The sequence below is a fragment of the Oncorhynchus clarkii genome, chromosome 18 (genome assembly GCF_045791955.1).
Source record: "Oncorhynchus clarkii lewisi isolate Uvic-CL-2024 chromosome 18, UVic_Ocla_1.0, whole genome shotgun sequence".
NCBI lineage: Eukaryota > Metazoa > Chordata > Actinopteri > Salmoniformes > Salmonidae > Oncorhynchus > Oncorhynchus clarkii.
This window is the reverse complement of record NC_092164.1, coordinates 63135076-63149747: the sequence shown is the minus strand read 5'-3', so window position 1 is coordinate 63149747 and position 14672 is coordinate 63135076. Positions and strand designations below refer to the sequence as shown.

Below are 14672 nucleotides of genomic sequence, written 5' to 3'. Positions count from 1 at the left end.
CCACACCAACATTGGGATTTTATATATAATGTTGTTTCCTCTCATTGTAAGAACTGATTGTATGCTAAAATGTGAGTGTAAAAACAAAGCACATGTTTATAAATGAGGCCTCTGGTTTGAAGTACTTCTTGTTGCAATCTCACTGTCATTCCGTGTTCACTTCCTGATTCAAGGGATTCGTGGGGCCTAGATTCAGTTGCTCTTCACATATACAAGTCAAAGTGAACGCATGCCATATTAAATTATATGAGAGTCTGGAGTGCTTCCACCATGGTACACTATACTTTTCGATCAGTGCTTTTTCTCCGTACTGGAGATCAATCGGTCATGTCCGATTTTATACATGGATGACTCCCTGTGAATCTAATTAAGTTGACGCCCCCCAGCTATTGCATGTTTTTTTATTCAATTTACACAAAATCAATAGCTATGGCTTGTTGGAAGGTTAGGGTTGCATCCCAAATGGCACCACATCCCTATATAGTGCGGTACTTTTGACCGATGGGCCCTAGTCATAAAAGGAATAGGAGGCCATTTTGGACGAATCATTGGTTTTGTTTACTGTGGCCTGTGCCCTAGGAGTACTAGTTGAACCAGCCAATCCAGGCCCTTTTTGAGTTTCAAAGTTGTGAAATATGTAGCGTCTAATTCATAATTCCTTAAGGCTTGCTCTATTTGTTACTAAAGTCAAATGACTATTTGTAGTGGCTGTCCATGAAGTCTGTCAGGATGTCACTGGCTGTTTTAGCTTTCTCTACTATTGTCATTCTCATATAGCGTCATTGGAGTTGGCTAAAACAGAAACTGGTCAAACATCATTGTGATTTGATTGCGGGTGATGTGGAGGCAAACCCAGGCCCTGCATGTTCCCAGGCACCCTCATTTGTGGACTTCTGTGATCGAAAAAGCCTTGGTTTCATGCATGTCAACATCAGAAGCCTCCTCCCTAAGTTTGTTTTACTCACTGCTTTAGCACACTCTGCCAACCCTGATGTCCTTGCCGTGTCTGAATCCTGGCTTAGGAAGGCCACCAAAAATTCGGAGATTTCCATACCCAACTATAACATTTTCCGTCAAGATAGAACTGCCAAAGGGGGAGGAGTTGCAGTATACTGCAGAGATAGCCTGCAAAGTAATGTCATACTTTCCAGGTCCATACCCAAACAGTTCGAACTACTAATTTTAAAATTACTCTCTCCAGAAATAAGTCTCTCACTGTTGCCACCTGCTACCGACCCCCCTCAGCTCCCAGCTGTGCCCTGGACACCATTTGTGAATTGATCGCCCCCCATCTAGCTTCAGAGTTTGTTCTGTTAGGTGACCTAAACTGGGATATGCTTAACACCCCGGCAGTCCTTCAATCTAAGCTAGATGCCCTCAATCTCACAAAAATCATCAAGGAACCCACCAAGTACAACCCTAAATCTCTAAACAAGGGCACCCTCATAGACGTTATCCTAACCAACTGGCCCTCCAAATACACCTCCACTGTCTTCAACCAGGATCTCAGCGATCACTGCCTCATTGCCTGTATCCACTACGGGTCCGCAGTCAAACGACCACCCCTCATCACTGTCAAACGCTCCCTAAAACACTTCTGCGAGCAGGCCTTTCTAAATCGACCTGGCCTGGGTATCCTGGAAGGATATTGACCTCATCCCGTCAGTTGAGGATGCCTGGTCATTCTTTAAAAGTAACTTCCTCACCATCTTAGATAAGCATGCTCTGTTCAAAAAATGCAAAACTAAGTACAGATATAGCCCTTGTTTCACTCCAGACCTGACTGCCCTCGACCAGCACAAAAACATCCTGTGGCGGACTGCAATAGCATCGAATAGTCCCCGCGATATGCAACTGTTCAGGGAAGTCAGGAACCAATACACGCAGTCAGTCAGGAAAGCAAAGGCCAGCTTCTTCAAGCAGAAATTTGCATCCTGTAGCTCTAACTCCAAAAAGTTCTGGGACACTGTAAAGTCCATGGAGAACAAGAGCACCTCCTCCCAGCTGCACTGAGGCTAGGTAACACGGTCACCACCGATAAATCCATGATAATCAAAAACTTCAACAAGCATTTCTCAACGGCTGGCCATGCCTTCCTCCTGGCTACTCCAATCTCGGCCAACAGCTCCGACCCTCTATTTCTGAAACTATCCGCCGCCATTGTCGCAACCCCTATAACCAGCCTGTTCAACCTCTCTTTCATATCGTCTGAGATCCCCAAGGATTGGAAAGCTGCCGCAGTCATCCCCCTCTTCAAAGGGGGAGACACCCTGGACCCAAACTGTTACAGACCTATATCCATCCTGCCCTGCCTATCTAAGGTCTTCGAAAGCCAAGTCAACAAACAGATCACTGACCATCTCGAATCCCACCGTACCTTCTCCGCTGTGCAATCTGGTTTCCGAGCCGGTCACGGGTGCACCTCAGCCACGCTCAAGGTACTAAACGATATCATAACCGCCATCGATAAAAGACAGTACTGTGCAGCAGTCTTCATCGACCTGGCCAAGGCTTTCGACTCTGTCAATCATTCTTATCGGCAGACTCAGTAGCCTCGGTTTTTATAATGACTGCCTTGCCTGGTTCACCAACTACTTTGCTGACAGAGTTCAGTGTGTCAAATCGGAGGCCATGTTGTCCGGTCCGGATTTAGATAAAGCAAAATGCTATGAGAACAGGTTGTTCTACCAGGTTTGTTGTTGGTTTAATTGTGAAGCCATAGAAAATGGAAGTCTCCCTCCCATACCAATTGTTCTTGAGTAGCTTCAGTAGTTTCTAGCAATCACAACTGTGTACTTCGACAGTACATTGAATATATTGGACCCTTTCGATACTAGAAATCTTTCAAGTATTTGTGATACTGTGTTTCATGGACTGATATTCTCCATAGTTATGAAAAATGTTTACAAAATGCTGTTCAAAATGCTACATTAATGCTGTCCCCCAGTGCACCATTTTCATTTGCTACAAATATAACACTTGTGCCAGCTCATATTCAGCTTACTTAATGTCTTCTAATTTAACTCAGAAGAACTACATTCAAAATGATTCCCTTCAAATCAAGGCTTTATTTCAACAATGTTATAAAAATGATTCCCTTCAAATCAAGGCTTTATATTCAACAATGTTATAATTGTGTACAGCAAAACTGAGCTCAAAAAGGACACATTACATGTAGGACAATTTAAAAAATTGATTGGGTATTTTTTGATTAAAAGTTCATAGTAAGATCTTCTTGTAGAACTCAATCCAAAACCACACAATTAGAGAATCAAGTCTTCGTCTGTGTAAAGAAATGGTCATAACTCATGATGCATTTAAAATGGCACTTCCTAATGGTAGGATTGCACCCTATGTAATACAGCTTGTAAAGAAGCACATTAGCTCATGTTTGAATGATGAAAATCAGATTTGTTTCAACCCAAAGCCATCCGTTAAAAGACATACATTCACTGTATTCAGTAGTACTATGTAAAAGGACTAAATAACCCCTTCAGTCCTAATCACAGGCTTTACAGAACACACCAGTATTATAGGATCCCCTGGCTAATAACCCAAAACTAGTCATTTAATAGGGATATCAAGTAGTACATTAAGAGTTTATAAATCATATGCAGAACATTCAATAAAAAAAAATTAAAACATTTTTAAAAAAGGGGACCAGCTACAGATTCAAAACTTTGAGAAGGTCACTACAATGAGTGTGGTTCCCTTACAAACCTCTCAAGGGCCCAAGTATTATAGATAACAGAATCAAGTCTATACAGACTGCAGTTTCAACCGTGGGTATTTTGGACACAGTAATTTCAGAATAACTGCAGTTATACTTTTACTCTGACCGCAATCTTTTTATTGAATGGTGTTTTATTCCAAACCAAGAGAGGATAGGTGCAGTTTCCCCACATTTCATTCTCACATGAAACAAAGCCTCAACCATAGTCTATCCCTGTAAAAAAGGATCTTAACCAGTCAACAAATGAGCCCTTCCATTCGTGGTATTCTTGGGAGTAATAGGCTGCATATTTCATAAAGAGCGCAGTATAACGACACCTGCTTTGCTGGCATCTCCTCAATTGCAGCATAATTGGGTAGAATGTCTGAACAAGAACCCTGCAAATTCCAAACAGATTCTCGTGGGGTTGACATGATCAGTTTCTGGAAAGGCTAGATCAATTGAAATATGCAAGACAAGGGGGGAATCAGCCATGTACAAAAATGTTTCAAGAAAAGCAAAACTACAATTGACCGTCTGTAGTACACTGAAGTACCCCCTGTATAACATCAAATACAATTTAGATAAAGCACAAAACGGCAAATAACTTTCATTTCTAAAAAAAATAATAATAATTAAAAAAGAGAACCACATTTTCATGTATGGTTGGTGAAAAGTGAGGATTCATGCTGCAGCAGTGAGTTTGGGAGGTTAAATAGAAGTCAACCGTCCATCTCAAAAAAAAAAAGAGCACACCCACACAAGTACAACTCAGATTATTGAGAGTTAAAAGTCAAAAGAAAATCATAGCACTGAAGTAGTGAAGAAAAATGTGGAGATAGGCGAGCAGCAGTCTAGACGTGAGAGCAGGTAACTTCTTTATTTAAGATAGTTCATGAGACATCTGAAAAATAAGAAAATGATGATTTAAAAACAGGCCCTGCAGAAACACGAGGATAAAAGTGAACGTGTTGTGATATCGTTGGAACTCACAGCTGGAGGGTCTGGCGCCATATTGTCTCATGATCTGGTTATGTGTGAACTTCACAAACGATTCATATTGTTCTGGGAAGGAACCAAAAACATCAAATTATCTATGGAATTAAAACCAATTAAACTGAGCTGTCTGACCATGAGATGTCAATCTGGGCCTGTATTCTTAAAGCCTTTAAGAGTAGGAGAGCCAATCTGGCATCAGGTCCCAACTCCCCCTTATGTAAACTGATTAATTATGGTCTAAAAAAGGTGAAACTGATCCCAGATCAGCACTCCTACTCAGATGCTTCATGAATCCGGGCACATATCTGTAAAGAGGAAGTCACTCAGTATACCTGCCAGTTTAGTGTTGAGGATTTGCTCATACTCTTCACGGATGTTCTCGTCATGGTCCTTGAGAATCCGTTCACACAGAGAGCCAACTTGGTGCAGTGTGAAACAGGGCTGGTCCCTCTTCACAGAAGACCCTGGAGACACTATAACATGACAAGGAGTGGTCTGTGGCCTGACAACTGCACATGCAAAATCCCAAATCCCACCCTATTCCCTTTATTGTGGACTACTTTTAACAGGGGCACTACATCAGGAAATAGGGTGCCCTATGGATGGTTAAAAATAACCACCTTACTAGGTCAGGATGTTGAAACATCTAGAATAAACACATGCAGAATTCTTAAGAATTTAACTCTGGTGGCTCTTATTCACCACACCAAAAAACAAGACAGCAGTGTGTGTGTTATTCATCCCTACAGTGAGACAGCACAATGTGTGTGTTATTCATTCTTACAATCATTTATTTGCCATAAGATGCTAACAGCATCTCCTTCAGCTTGGTGGGAGTGCATGAAAACACACCTGGTTGGGCGCTTGGTGCCATGAAGCCAGGGCTTTGGCCTGGGCCATCACTTAGACTCTGGGACTGGCTCTGGTTGAAGGCCCCCTCAAGCTTCCGCCTCCTCTGATAGCGGCTGTATTCTTGCCTAAGATTCTGGACAATCTGCTCTGTGGAGAGGAGAAACAGAAAACGTAATCTTAACATGATTGGCGTATCCTGGAATGAGTGTTTCCTCACGCATCAACCCAGGCCTCCCACATGTCTCTCGGTTGCGTGATAAAACATGGTCACACATGCATGCACCTAATCAATCCATCATTTTCAATTTGGTAGGTAGATGGATGTATAAATGACTTCCTAGCAGTGGTGTAAAGTACTTAAGTAAAAATACTCAATTTCGACTTAAGTTGTCCTTTGTGGTATCTGTACTTTACTATTTATATTTGACAACTTTTACTTCACTACATTCCTAAAGAAAATAATGTACTTCTTACCCGACACCCAAAAGTACTTGTTACATTTTGAATGCAGGACAGGAAAATGGTCCAATTCATGCACTTATCATGACCAGGGAATCCCTACCACCTCTGATCTGGCGGACTCACTAAACACACGTTTGTACAAAAATATATATATTTTTAAGTCTGAGTGTTGGTGTGTGCCCCTGGCTATCCATAAATAAAAAAGAAAATGGTGCCGTTTGCTTAATTTAAGGAATTTTAAATGATTTCTGCTACCAAGCTAAAACTAAAGCAGGAAGCACCAGTGACTCGCTCAATACGGAAGTGGCCAGATGTGGATGCTACGCTGTAGTACCGTTTTGCTTGCACAGACTGGAATATGTTCCGGGATTCATCCAATGGCATTGAGGAGTACACCACCTCAGTCACCGGCTTCATCAATAAGTGCATTGACGACGTCGTCGTCCCTACAGTGACCGTATGTACAGTACCAGTCAAAAGTTGACACCTACTCATTTCTGGGTTTTTCTTTATTTGTAGTATTTTCTACATTGTCGAATAATAGTGAAGACAAAAAAACTGGACCGTTCGCACTACCCTCTGTAGTGCCTTGCGGTTGGAGGCCGAGCAGTTGCCATACCAGGCAGTGATGCTACCAGTCAGGATTAGAGGTCGACCAATTCTGATTTTTCAACGCCGATACCGATTATTGGAGGACCAAAAAAGCCGATACCGATTTAATTTTTTTCATTTGTAATAATGACAATTACAACAATACTGAATTAACACCTATTTGAACTTAATATAAAACATCAATAAAAATCAATTTAGCCTCAAATAAATAATGAAACACGTTCAAATTGGTTTAAATAATGCAAAAACAAAGTGTTGGAGAAGAAAGTAATATGTGCCATGTAAAATATACCTTTCATATACCTTTGACTATTGGATGTTCTTATAGGCACTATAGTTTTGCTAGTGTAACAGTATAGCTTCCATCCCCCTCCTCGCCCCTACCTGGGCTCGAACCAGGAACACATAGACAACAGCCACATTCAAAGCATCGTTACCCATCGCTCCACAAAAGCCACGGCCCTTGCAGCGCAAGGGGAATAACTACTCCAAATCTAAAAGCGAGTGACGTTTGAAACAGTATTAGCGCACACCCAGCTAACTAGCTAGCCATTTCACATTGGTTACACCAGCCATTAGGATGATAGGCTTGAAGTCATAAACAGTGATGTGCTTGCGAAGAGCTGCTGGCAAAACGCACAAAAGTGCTGTTTGAATGAATGATTACGGGCCTGCTGCTGCTCAGTCAGACTGCTCTATCAAATCATAGACTTAATTATAACATAATAACACAGAAATACGAGCCTTTGGTCATTAATATGATCGAATCCAGAAACTATCATTTCAAAAACAAAACATTTATTATTTCAGTGAAATACGGAACCGTTCGGTATTTTATCTAACGGGTGGCATCCCTAAGTCTAAATATTCTTGTTACATTGCACAACCTTCAATTTATGTCATAATTACATAAAATTCTGGCAAATTAGTTCGCAATGAGCCAGGCAGCCCAAACTTGCATATACCCTGACTCTGCGTGCAATGAACCCAAGAGAAATGACACAATTTCACCTGGTTAATATTGCCTGCTAAACTGGATTAGTAGTTATAACTAGTGATTATGATTGATTGTTTTTTTTATAAGATAAGTTTAATGCTAGCTAGCAATTTACCTTGGCTTCTACTACATTCGCGTAACAGGCAGGCTACTCGTGGAGTGCAATGGTTAGAGCGTTGGACTAGTAAACTGTGCGGTTGCAAGATTGGAACCCCTGAGCTGACAAGGTGAAAATCTGTCATTCTGCCCCTGAACAAGGCAGTTAACCCACAGTCCTAGGCAGTCATTGAAAATAAGAATGTGTTCTTAACCAACTTGCCTAGTTAAATAAAAAGGTATAAAAATAAGAAATAAAAATGTTAAAAATAAATCGGAAATCGGCACCCAAAAATACCGATTTCCGATTGTTATGAAAACTTGAAATCGGCCCTAATTAAATGGGCCATTCCGATTAATCGGTCGACCGCTAGTCAGGATGCTCTCGATGGTGCAGCTGTATAACCTTTTGAGGATCTGAGGATCCATACCAAATCTTTTCAGTCTCTTTGAGGGGGAAATAGGTTTTGTCGTGCCCTCTTCACGACTGTGAAGACCATGATAGTTTGTTGGTGATGTGGACACCAAGGAACTTGAAGCTCTCAACCTACTCCACTACAGCCCCGTCGATGAGAATGGGAGCGTGCTCGGTCCAATTTGTCCTGTAGTCCACAGTCATCTCCTTTGTCTTGATTACGTTGAGAGAGAGGTGTTTATCCTGGCACCACACGGCCAGGTCTCTGACCTCCTCCCTATAGAATGTCTTGTTGTTATTGGTGATCAGGCCTACCGCTGTTGTCATCTGCAAATTTAATGATGGTGTTGGAGATATGCCTGGCCGAGCAGTCATGAGTGAACAGGGAGTACAGGAGGGGACTGAGCACGCACCCCTGAGGGGCTTCTGTGTTGAGGATCAGCGTGGCAGATGTGTTGTAACCTACCCTTACCACCTGGGGGCGGCCCGTCAGGAAGTCCAGGATCCAGTTGCAGAGGGAGGTGTTTAGTCCCAGGGTCCTTAGCTTATTGATGAGTTTTGAGGGTACTGTTGTTGTTGAACGCTGGCTGAGCTGTAGTCAATGAATAAAATTCTCACATAGGTGTTCCATTTGTCCTGGTGGGAAAGGGCAGTGAGGAGTGCAACAGAGATTGCATCATCTTTGGATCTGTTGGGGCGGTATGCAAATTGGAGTGGGTCTAGGCTTTCTGGGATGATGGTGTTGATGTGAGCCATGACCAGCCTTTCAAAGCACTTCATGGCTACAGACGTGAGTGCTATGGGTCGGTAGTCATTTAGGCAGGTTCCTTTGCTTTTTTGGGCACAGGGACTATGGTGGTCTGTTTTAAACATGTAGGTATTTGGCCTAGGACCCCAGATCCTCAAAAAGTTATACAGCCCACCAACGAGAGCATCCTGACAGGTTTTTCCAACAATTGTTGACAGATTATTTCACTTATAATTCAGTGTCACAATTCCAGTGGGTCAGAAGTTCACATACACTAAGTTGACTGTGCCTTAAACAGCTTGGAAAATTCCAGAAAATGTCATGGCTTTAGAAGCTTCTGATAGGCTAATTGACATCAATTGGAGGTGTACCTGTGGATGTATTTCAAGGCCGACCTTCAAAAACTCAGTGCCTCTTTGCTTGACATCATGGGAAAATCAAAAGAATATCAGCCAAGACCTAAAAAAAAATTGTAGACCTCCACAAGTCTGGTTCATCCTGGGGAACAATTTCCAAATGCCTGAAGGTACCACGTTCATCTGTACAAACAATAGTACGCAAGTATAAACACCATGGGATCACGCAGCCGTCATACCGCTCAGGAAGGAGACGCGTTCTGTCTCCTAGAGAGGAACGTACTTTGGTGCGAAAAATGCAAATCAATCCCAGAACAGCAGCAAAGGACCTTGTGAAGATGTTGGAGGAAACAGGTACAAAAGTATCTATAGCCACAGTAAAACGAGTTCTATATCGACATAACCTGAAAGGCCGCTCAGCAAGGAAGGAGCCACTGCTCCAAAACTGCCATTAAAAAGCCAGACTATATGGTTTGCAACTGTACATGGCGACAAAGTTGGTACTTTTTGGAGAAATGTCCTCTGGTCTGATGAAACAAAATTAAATATGTTTGGCCATAATGACCATCATGTTTGGAGGAAAAAGGGGGAGGCTTGCAAGCCAAATTGACATCATTTGAGTCAAGTGGAGGTGTACCTGTGAAGCACAGGGGGTGGCAGCATCATGTTGTGGGGGTGCTTTGCTGCAGGAGGGACTGGTGCACTTCACAGAATAGATGGCATCATGAGGCAAGAAAATTACGTGGATATATTGAAGCAACATCTCAAAACATCAGTCAGGAAGTTAAAGCTTGGTCGCAAATGGGTCTTCCAAATGGACAATGACCCCAAGCATACTTCCAAAGTTGTGGCAAAATGGCTTAAGGACAACAAAGTCAAGGTATTTGGAGTGGCCATCACAAAGCCCTGACCTTAATCCCATAGAAAATGTGTGGGCAGAACTGAAAAAGTATGTGCGAGCATGGAGGCCTACAAACCTGACTCAGTTACACCAGCTCTGTCAGGAGGAATGGGCCAAAATTCACCCAACTTATTGTGGGAAGCTTGTGGAAGTCTACCCAAAACGTTTGACCCAAGTTAAACAATTTAAAGGCAACACTACCAGATACTCATTGAGAGCATGTAAACTTCTAACCCACTGGGAATGTGATGAAAGAAATAAAAGCTGAAATAAATCACTCTGATAATTCTAACGTTTCAGTCTTAAAATAAAGTGGTGATCCTAACTGACATAAGACAGGGAATTTTTACTAGGATTAAATGTCAGGAATTGTGAAAAATGTAAAATTGTTTCAATGTATTTGGCTAAGGTGTATGCAAACTTCTGACTTAAACTGTATCTACTAGGCAATGTCAGTTAACAATTAATCAAAAGGCCACCCGGACAATTTGCATTGACACCCCCTTTGTTTTTACACTGCTGTTACTCCCTGTTTGTTATCCGTGCATAGTTACTTTACCCCTACCTACACGTACAAATTACCTTGACTAACCTGTACCCCCGCACATAGACTCTTACCCTAACCTCATTGTTATTATGTTACCTTTTTAAACTTCAGTTTAATTTAGTAAATATTTTCTTAATTACATTTCTTGAACTGCATTGTTGGTTAATTAAGGGCTTGTCGTAAGGTACACCTGTTGTATTTGGCGCATGCGACAAATATAATTTGATTCGATTTTTGACATGAAAGAAATTGAGACATTTACTCACAAGTAGAATTTTACCAGGTGACTTTCACGCGAGTCATTTTCTATTTTAGATATCGTTACTTTTACTAAAGTATGACAATTTGGTACTTTTTCCACCCACCACTGTTTCCTACCTAGGTATTGTCATCGACTAAAAACGAATTGACTTAGCTAGCTAGGATAAACATGTTACGATCAGGGCCGGGTTCATTCTGGCAAACTTGTGAGTTGAGACTAGTGGCTAACTACATATTATATTTGTATTCATTTTACATCATAATGATCTTGTCTTGCTTCAGTGTAGGCCTATTAGCTACAGCCTTTAAAAAGCAGGCTTAATTATTATTAGATAGCCTCTTTTACTACAATGTCCATCCAGCTCAATTCGGGCACTCGACTAACCTGGGGTGAGCCTGTGTTCTCCTCCACAAGTCGATTGGGGTGACATCGAACTGTTGTCACCTGTAGCAGACAGCAGGTTGCATCGCTTTGGAGACGGGGAGACCGGAGTCCCTGGCAGATTGCTGCACCTTCGCCGTTTTGGAGATTGAGGGCTGTGAAGGGCCTCCAACTCCACTGAACGCTTCAAAGTAGCTGTGCACGCCATGGTAGCTAACTTAGTCCAGGAAACAACTTCTTTTGGGGGGGAGGGGTGTCGGTCAAAATGTAGGATAGCTGCTAATAGTAACTGAGTAAATGAAGATTGGCTGTCCCGTCTTGCGCTTTCTTGTCTACTAATTTATTTTTCTCGGTGTTTTGTTAAATCACTCGCTTGCTAAATAACAAGGTTCAAATGGCGTCTTCTTCCATCTAACTTTCGTTTTAAGGCAGATGTCACACCTTTAATTGCCTTCACCGCCACTTACTGGACGGAGTTCAGACCGAAATATGAACTTTGCTTCCTTTTTTAAAAGTTAATAACACAGCTAGCTAGCTGACCGATTTAAGGAATATCTTTACTTTATCAAATTAAACTTATTTTCTTTTAACAACCAAAATGCTTAGTTCAACGTTAGCCAGCTAATAATAGGCGATATAGCTTGCATAATATAGCTGCCCGCTCCTAGTGTTCTACCAAAGCCACGTAGCTAATACTAATTAGTAGTTTAATAACATCTATATGAGCTATGCAGGCATTAGCTAATGTTTCTCAAAGATTATGGATACACTGACAAGATACATGTATCTCCGCCCTAACAATGGGAGTCGTACAAAGCAGTCTAGTAATATGCATGTCAATCTTTCATGGCTCAAAGTGGAGGAGAGATTGACTTGATCACTACTTATTTTTGTAGGAAGTGTTAACAAGCTGGATGCACCGAACTGTCTGTTTAATAAACTACTAGCACACAGCTTGGACACCCATGCATACCCATAAGACATACCGCCAGAGTTCTCTTCACAAAGTCCAGAACAGACTATGGGAGGTGTACAGTACTACATAGAGCCATGACTACATGGAACTCTAATTCCACATCAGGTAACTGATGCAGCAGTAGAATCAGATATTTATTTAATACAAATACACCTTATGGAACAGCGGGTACTGTGATGCACACAAACGCTAGTACACGCACTCTACATACACGTACATTGTAATATTGTTGTATGGTGGTATTATACGTTTTGTATTGTAGATATGTAGTGGTGTACTAATGTTATATGATGTACTGTTTTATATTTTGGTTTTAGGTGTAATGTGTAAACTGGATTGTTTTACGCCTTAATGTGTTTGGACCCCAGGAAAATTAGCTGCGGCAGGCAGCAGCTAATGGGGATCCCAATTAAAGACAAATACAAAAGCTTGTCAAATAAGCCATACCAAATTCGACACTCTCATTGACCTCCATACAAAAACTCCTTGCTTGGTAGGCGAAACAAGGAAACAAACGCCACCTGCTGGAGAGGGACAGATTTTCCGCCGAGTTGGGCCTCTCTTTATCCTCTACGTTACCCCCGTTAGTCTGGGTCGTCACTAGTTACTACATCCACAAAGTCATAGTTCATCGCTAAACCCCGCGTATTTCTAAAAATGTATCTTCTTAAAATCAGATTTGAACCTTAACCGAAACCTTAAACACACACTATGCCTAACCTTAAATTATGACCCAAAAATGTTCATGAATTTTTACCATAGCCAATTTTGCCATTATGGCTGTAGTAACTAGTGACAAATGACCATCGGTCTGGAAATCATTGGTCTGGGTCGCAAAGTTAATTAAAGTCAATAGACTGCACTAACGTTAGTTCATCATGAAATGATTGACTTGCTATTATTAACTTTAGCCGCTCATTGATTCACTTTCCAGGTACAAAGTAGTCTAGTGTTTGCGGAGGTTGGCTGATGTTCAACACAGAAAAACACAAACAGCATAACATCAGTACAGAACAAAGCAATGGCATGTGTCATAACTGAGGGTCACTCTCTACTTGGTTCAGAGCCATAGGCTAGTATCTTTAACATAAGTCTCTGAACTGGTTAGTTAGTGATGCTTTTGTATCCAAGCATGTTTTTATTTACATTTTAAATATCTTACCAGGTGACAAAGTAAAGTCAGCATGGTAGGAGGACCGTGTCGACACGCAGCAGAGCAGGGGCAAAGGTTCCCATCTGTGACCAACATGAACATGCAGCATCAAGGAGCAGTGTAACAGTTACTGAGATTCATCCTGATTCTGCTCGCAAAAAAGAAGATTACAATCAGTTGATTCACAACTGAGCACATTGGCATTGGAAGTAAACGGAATAGCTTTGTTGACAAGATGTCTCAAAAGTATATCTCATTTCAATAATCAGGTCAATTTGTTCACAAGAAGAAGAAAGAGAGATCTCTCTGTAGTATGCAGAAGCCTCAGGTAGAAGACACCAGCAGAGACCAACAACAATACACATTTTCTCCCGTATAACCAGAACTGTGCTGGTGGTGTTGTTGTATCTGACCTAAACACATGGAAACAATCTTCTTATTTCTTAGTATGTTCAGGTAGTCCCTCTCCGTTTCTGCCCCTTTGCATCTGTTTGGTTCCTAGTGAATACGACCCAGTCAGATTAACGTTTTTGTACTCTTTGATTGTCAGGAGTAGGAGCTTGTGGGAAGTTCAACCAATGTTTGTCATTTTCACAGCAACCTGTGATGCATTTATAACCAATCTGGGTATTTGAAAAGCTCAAACTTAATTTTTATTGAAATTCACCATGAAAGATTACAATCAGTTGACTCACAACTGAGTGCATTGGAAGAAAACTGGATAGCTTTGTTGGCAAGATGTCTCAAAGTATATTTCATTTGAATAATCTGGTCAATTGCCAATGTGCCTACATTGATGAATTGTAGAACGAGTGTGTGTGACACATACAGTACAACCTTTCATATATCAATGTTGTATAAACATCACATCATTTGCTTAGAAGTTGATGAAAACTGAGCAAAATTGGACATACTGTAGAACAAAGATTAGGAGTACTGTTATCTGGACACCCCTCCCCACTCACCTTCATGGTTATAATAAAATTTGTGTACAGCACAGCAGGCTCAGCAATACTTGTGTTTTTGGGGAGTCAGGGCAGTAGAAGGAAGCAGCAGCCAGAGCAGTAGAAGGAAGCAGCAGTCAGACCAGTAGAATGAAGCAGCAGCCTTTATGAATCAGCAGCCAGACCAGTAGAAGGAAGCAGCAGCCAGAGCAGTAGAATGAAGCAGCAGTTAGACCAGTAGAATGAAGCAGCAGCCTTT

At 41.5% G+C, this 14672-nt stretch overlaps 1 protein-coding gene across 2 annotated transcripts; it reads right to left on the bottom strand.

Annotated features, from left to right (window-relative positions):
• Nucleotides 1-3048: 3048 nt before the first annotated feature.
• Nucleotides 3049-11779, bottom strand: LOC139373828 (akirin-1A-like). 2 transcript variants are annotated; one of them, XM_071114878.1, is made up of 5 exons: nucleotides 11344-11779; nucleotides 5564-5710; nucleotides 5044-5184; nucleotides 4706-4777; nucleotides 3049-4616 (listed from the first exon to the last, which is right to left on the bottom strand). In XM_071114878.1, exons 1-5 carry the CDS (start codon nucleotides 11546-11548, stop codon nucleotides 4606-4608), a joined length of 576 nt encoding a protein of 191 aa, XP_070970979.1. In that variant the 5' UTR covers nucleotides 11549-11779; the 3' UTR covers nucleotides 3049-4605. The 2 variants fall into 2 exon arrangements, with proteins under 2 accessions (XP_070970979.1, XP_070970980.1); XM_071114879.1 differs by having other exon boundaries at nucleotides 5044-5175; nucleotides 11344-11765.
• Between the last annotated feature and the right edge of the window lie 2893 nt (nucleotides 11780-14672).

Bases quoted from the DNA above. Each gene is read 5' to 3' on its own strand.
- LOC139373828 (XM_071114878.1), bottom strand. From the start codon at position 11,548: ATGGCGTGCACAGCTACTTTGAAGCGTTCAGTGGAGTTGGAGGCCCTT. The intron at 5,711-11,343 runs GTTAGTCGAGTG...TCCTCTCCACAG, and splicing joins AGAACACAGGCTCACCCCAG to AGCAGATTGTCCAGAATCTT. The intron at 4,778-5,043 runs GTATACTGAGTG...GTTCCTTCCCAG, and splicing joins CCTCAACACTAAACTGGCAG to AACAATATGAATCGTTTGTG.